The sequence below is a fragment of the Elephantulus edwardii genome, unplaced genomic scaffold, assembly GCF_000299155.1.
Source record: "Elephantulus edwardii isolate Elephantulus edwardi_28Jun2011 unplaced genomic scaffold, EleEdw1.0 scaffold00005, whole genome shotgun sequence".
NCBI lineage: Eukaryota > Metazoa > Chordata > Mammalia > Macroscelidea > Macroscelididae > Elephantulus > Elephantulus edwardii.
In genome coordinates, this window is record NW_006399755.1 from 8,760,357 (window position 1) to 8,766,475 (window position 6,119).

A 6,119-nucleotide genomic window follows, 5' to 3' on the forward strand; every position below is an offset into this window, starting at 1 on the left:
TTTGAATCTGTTCTTCAGTTCCTTGAGCTTAAGAAATGCTGAGCGAGTTCGGCCCTTTTGATTTTCTGACTCTAGCTCCTCGCACATTTCTTTGTAGTATTTTGCTTTGTCATTCCGAGCAGCCTTTTGGAATCTTCTGTTCAGTATATTTAAGTGTTGTGATGGTTGGACCCCTTAAGTCTCCTATATTTTTGTTGTTGTTGTTGGACCAAGCTAAACGAAGTTTATTATTTCCGTATTTTCCCTCTAAAATTTTTAGTAAAAGTGCGGTTTGCTTGTTTGTTTTTTTTTTTTAAATGAAATTCATAGTGCTATGACCTCTTCTAAAACTACCAAACTTTTGGTGATAAAATGAAATTTATCATTCTGACCATTATAAAAGGTAATTAGTTTAAAGCATAATTAATTAGTGGCATTAATGAAATTCACAGTGTTGTACAACCATAGTCATTACTTGTAAAAATTTTCTGAATGTTTTTATTATCCTGGAGTCTTTGTGTCCATTAAGCAGTAACTATTATATTTTCCCCTCTACTAACCCTTGGTAAATTCTAACCACTTCTGTCCCTATTCTAGGTATTTCACATAAAAAGGGTCATACTATTTTTGTCTTTTTGTGTCTGCTTTATTTTACTCAGCATGATGCTTTTGAAGTTAATGTATGTTGTAATATGCAACATCATTTTGTTTTATCATTTTTTTGGTGGTCGTGGTCTTAAGTGCTGTTGAGTTCACCATGACTCAGAACTTTGCTCTATCTGGAGTCAGCCTAACCATCTTCAGTACACCTGAGGTCATTATCATAGTCACTGTGTCAGTTCATCTCATCCTGGGTCTTCCACTTTTGTGCTTACCCTCTACCCATCCAAGCTTGATGTCCTTTCTCTAAGGCTGGGTTCTTCCTGGCCATATGTCCAAAGTATGTGAGACAGAGTTTCAGAATCCTTGCCTCCAAGGAGCAACTTGGTTTTATACTCTTCAGGACAGACCTGATTGTTCTTTTGGTAGTCCATGGTGTGTTTGTACTCTTTTCCAGTACCACAATTCAAAAGCACCAATTCTTTGTGGGAGAGGGAATTTATTCTGTTATCTGTAGTCATTGTCTAGCTCTCAGATAACATAACAAACAATTGAGATCATGGCCTGGATCACCTTAGTCTCTACACTGGTATTTGTTGTTCTTTAATACTCTGGAGGGGTCCTAAGCAACTCATCTTTTGATTTCCTGACTGCTGGTGCAAAGAGTGTTGATTGTGGATCCTAGCAGGCTGAAGTTGTTAACAACCTCCATCTTTTCTCCATGTATCATAGTATTACCTATTGACCTGGTGATGGGGATCTTTTGTTTTCTTGATGTTGAGGTGTAATCCATGTTGAAGGCTGCAGTCCTTGACCTGCTGCTGCAAACTCTTTAAGTCCTCCTCAGTTTTGGTGAGCAAGTTTGTTTCATCAATATAATCCAGATTGTTCATGAGTCTTCCTCCAGTCCTGATGTTACATTCTTCTTCATAAAGTTAAGGCTCCTGAATGATCTGTTTAGCTTATAGATTGAAAAGGGTATATATCTAATACACTCCTCTCTTGAATTTGAACTATGCAGTGTTTCCTTGCTCTTCCTTGTGTCCTGGTCTTGATACATGAGCATAATCAGTGCTCTGGGATTCCTGTTTTCAATGTTAACCACAGTTTGTGATTGACACAGTCAAATGTCTTTGCATAGTTGATGACACAGACATCCTCTGGTACTCTGCTTTTAGCCAGGATCCATCTGATAGCAGCAATGAAATTCATAGTGCCATGACCTCTTCTAAACCTGCTTTTATTTCTGGCAGTTTTCTTGTGGTATACTGTTCTAGGTATTTTTGGCTAATCTTCAGCAAGATTTTACTTACATGTGACATTCTTGATAGCGTTTAGTAATTTCCACATTCTCTTGGTTGCATCGCCATTTTTGGAAATGAGAATATGGATCTCTTCCAGTCATTTTCTTCCAGCCCATGGGTTGGCAATGCAAGTCTACCACTAAGCCATTAGAACTACCTTATCACTTCTTAGTGGAAAATATTTGAGGTTTCCTTTCTGACAAGTTTCCACCTTACACAGTCTAGTTTTGCATGTTTTATTGTATAGCATTTTCATTTTATAGAGAAGGAAAAGGAGACTCTGAGAAGTTAATGACTTGTCAAAGGCCATTTATTAACTTGGTTAAACATAATCATTAGTTCATTTTAAGTGTTATTTACATATTGTATATCCTAGCCCTCTCTTTTTCACTTTTAATCTTCCTTATTTTGTTACTGTTTTTTGTCAACACAGTTATTACACATAAAAGTACAGGCTTTTGGAGTCAAACCATCTGAGCTTGGCTGTATATCTGTCATACATGCATGTAACTTAGGCCAGTGGATTTTCTTGACTATGTAGTAAGAGTAATAGTACCTTTACAAGATTATTGTGAAGGTTAAGTAATCTGAGTAAAGGACACAGCAGTAAGTACAGAGATTATTATTATAACATTTGTCTTAGTTCACTTGCCATGTTGAATTCTGGGAAGACATGGGGTCTAGTTGTCATTATAAGCCGGTTCTAATTCTCTTATAGGCAAACTCACTGATAGGACTGCGAGCATTTTCGAAGGCAACCAACTGAAGCTGAAGCTGGCCAATATCCAAAGAGCTAAACTGTCTACAGCTGCATTCATAAAAGCCTTCTGCCATCACAAGCTCATTGAATTAGATGCCACCGCAGTGAATTCGGATCTTTCAGTCCCAGACATCTTACGTGGTCTCTGTAGCAATAGCTGGATCCAGCAAAATCTTCGATGTCTCCTGTTGGACTCAACAAGCATACCTGGAGAAACAAGAAAACTGTTCTTTGGTCAGCTTACTGGTCTTCGAGTTTTAAGTGTTTTCAATGTTTGTTTTTATAGTGAAGACCTAGCTAATGTTTCTCAGTTACCAAGACTGGAGAGTTTAGATATCTCTAATACCCTAGTCACCAACATTTCAGCGCTCCTTACCTGTAAAGATCGACTCAAATCTCTCACAATGCACTATCTGAAGTGCTTGACTATGACAAGCCCACAAATTCTTGCAGTCATTCGAGAACTGAAGTATCTGCTTCACCTTGATATTTCTGATCACAAGCAACTCAAATCAGACCTAGCTTTTCATTTGCTCCAGCAGAAAGATATCCTGCCTAATGTTGTATCGTTGGATATTTCTGGGGCCAGCTACATCACTGATCAAGCTGTAGAAGTGTTTATTCAGCAGCGGCCTGCAATGCAGTTTATAGGATTATTGGCTACGGATGCTGGTTTTTCTGACTTCTACACTACAGAGCAAAGCTTGAGGGTTTGTTTTCATTTGAAATAACATTTTATTTTCTTGGTTTAGAAAATTATTAAGCTTTCTTGCTTTATACCAGAACCTGTACTTGGTTTTAGAGTTACAAAGGCACAAAATTCTTAAAGAGTGTAACAATTAATACGAATAGTTATTGTGTGCCTACTGTGGTATGAGGGTGGTGATTCTGTACCATCAAGTTAGAGCCAGCTCATAGCTGACCCTCCAGTACAGTTTTAGAGGGAGGAAATTGTACGTCTTCATCCCATGGAGTTGCTGTTGGATTTGATCAGCATGCTTTTAAGTTGGAAGTGCAACTCCTTACCACTAAGCCACGAGAGCTCCCTACTTTGGTATAGGTCATGGAAGTATAACCTTAAACAATGTATCTTCCATACCTCCATATCTTCTAACCTACCTTGATAGTGGGAAGATATGTCCATTTATACAATAATTAATATGTGGCTGCTGCCATGCTGTGCACATTTAATTTTCTTCTTTAATCAGTCCCCTTTTTTATAGATGAAAAAGTAGAAGCTCATGGTTAAGCTTCTTATCTATAATCATGGAACTATTCAGTGGTAGAGCTGGCATTTGTATCCAAGGTTTCGCACTTTTAAACTTGTGCCATTTACCTCTATAAAGGCTTAAGATATAATCTAAAAGTAATTTTAAAGGAGATAACCTCTTAGAAACATTTTTTTAAAAGATAAGTTTATAGCTTCTCATGGTGTTTCTTTTGAAAGCAACATAAATTAATATCCTTGGTGATACTTTAAAAAGTTTCTGTCTTAGTTGTACATTCTAATTACTTTGAAATCTTCAAAAGATATTAATGCTTGAGTTTCATTCTTCAGAGATTCTGATTTTATTGGTCTGATACTTGACCTGAGCAGCTGGACAATTCTAATGTGCAGTCACAGTTGAGAACTACTTTGTAAAAGTTAGGAGGTTGAAACACCCCCCCCCCCCGGGCAAATAGTTGTTACTGGTGTTAATAATTGGCCCTAATGTATGTTTATTATTTTTCTTTCCTGGGTGACAGAGTAAAGTGGTCTGCAGAGTAATTGTGTCCACATTTATATTTTGAAAATAGCAGGTTGTTTTTTTTATATTTTTATTTCCTGGACTCTTCAGTTATTGTAGAAACTATCAGTTAAATCACTAAGCTTAAAATAGAGCTATAATCTAGAATTTTGGGTTGAATATGCATGGTAGAGAAATGTTTACTAGGTATGCTTCAGACCAATAAAAATGTCAAAATCATTAAAAGATCACAAAGGTCAAAAGATAGGAAAAAGAAAATTGCACCTAAACTATATTTAGTAATCTAGGGCAAGTGCTGCACAACTACATGAAGAAGTGAAGCATGTAGTTTAGACACTATTGGAGACCTTAAAAACCAGCATATTGTAGTGCAATAAATTTATCCAGTGAACATGTAAGTTGAGTTCACTTTGAATATTTAAGGAATGGGGAAATCAAAATGTATCCAGTGCTAAGAATTGCAAAAGATCTTAATCCAGCCTTATGTGGAATATAAGGAGAAGGTAAGTTTAAATGATGTGTTTAGAGAATTTTTAATTTAAGTAATACATGTCTTTAAAATCAGTTGTAAAATATACAAAGTATTTTTGCTGTTTTGGTGGATAAAAAAATGTTGCTTACATTAAAATAGATACTTTTATTATCCAGGAATCTATGGTGGTCTGGTGGTTTAGGAGTTGAGTTGCCACCCTAAAGTCAGTTGGTTCATATCTACCATCTCCTTTACTGGAGAAAGAGAAGCAGTCTCCTCCCATGTGATTTACAGCCTCTGAAAACCATTTGCCACGGTCAGCTCTGGGTTGGTTCCACCTTGATGGTAGTTAACGAATGACTGAAACTGATAAAATGAAATGTTAGTTAAAACCTTAAAACACAAGACATACATGTTATATCTTATACCAAAAATAAGGTAGGATAGAATTTACAGTGGCGGTAGGAAAGGTACCATTAATAATAAATATACTCGATGTTTATTTCCTAGGAAATGCTTGTTAATTTTCAAATGATGTAGGAAAACCACAGGAAACCAAGGGAAAGGGTATTACAGTAATTAGCCCATATTTTTCTTGGTCTTACTATAGTGCATCCTTTAGATCTTAAATATAAATTATCACAAAACTAAGTTTAGAGTATTTGTATCATTCAGTTTCTTTTCTTTTTTTTTTTTTTTTTTTTTTTTGTGTGAGTGTACCGTCAAATCAGATCTGACTGGTAAAGGAGGAGATTGTCCCTCCTTTTCCCGGCAGAGCATCTGGTGGATTCGAACCGTGTGCCTCTGGGATTGTAGTTGCAGCTCCTTGCCACTAGGCCACCAGAGCTCCCCTATCATTCAGTTTCTTAATGATTTGTGGCTTTTTTTGATTAGTCACTTAGTAGATAACTTATTTAAAGCATTTTCTCATATTTTATCATAATCTCCTATTCTCTTTAATATACAACCACTTATCTCCACACCTCCAAAGAGTAGATTGCATGCATAATGCCTCTCTTAGTCTAATGTACATAGTCCATTGTTGTATATGGTGTAACTAGTATACTTTATAGATAAATTTTCTCTCATACTGAAGAGCAGTGGTGTCTCTCTGGAGACTAAGGTGCGTCTGATACAGACCATGGTCTTCGTAATCACTTGTTATGCATCAGAGAGCTGGACAATGATTAGAAAAAAGATAGAAGGAGAATTGATGCCTTTGAGCTGTGGTGCTGGAGAAGAGTATTGAGGGTACC

General features: G+C 36.5%; 1 protein-coding gene across 1 annotated transcript in view; it reads left to right on the top strand.

The window, feature by feature from the left end:
• ZYG11A (zyg-11 family member A, cell cycle regulator) overlaps window positions 1-6,119 on the top strand; it is an 87,010-nt gene that overhangs the window by 32,591 nt on the left and 48,300 nt on the right. Inside the window, exon 4 of the mRNA XM_006879807.1 lies at window positions 2,602-3,353. Within this exon, the coding sequence (XP_006879869.1) occupies window positions 2,602-3,353 (752 nt within the window). The remainder of the gene's footprint in view (window positions 1-2,601; window positions 3,354-6,119) is intronic.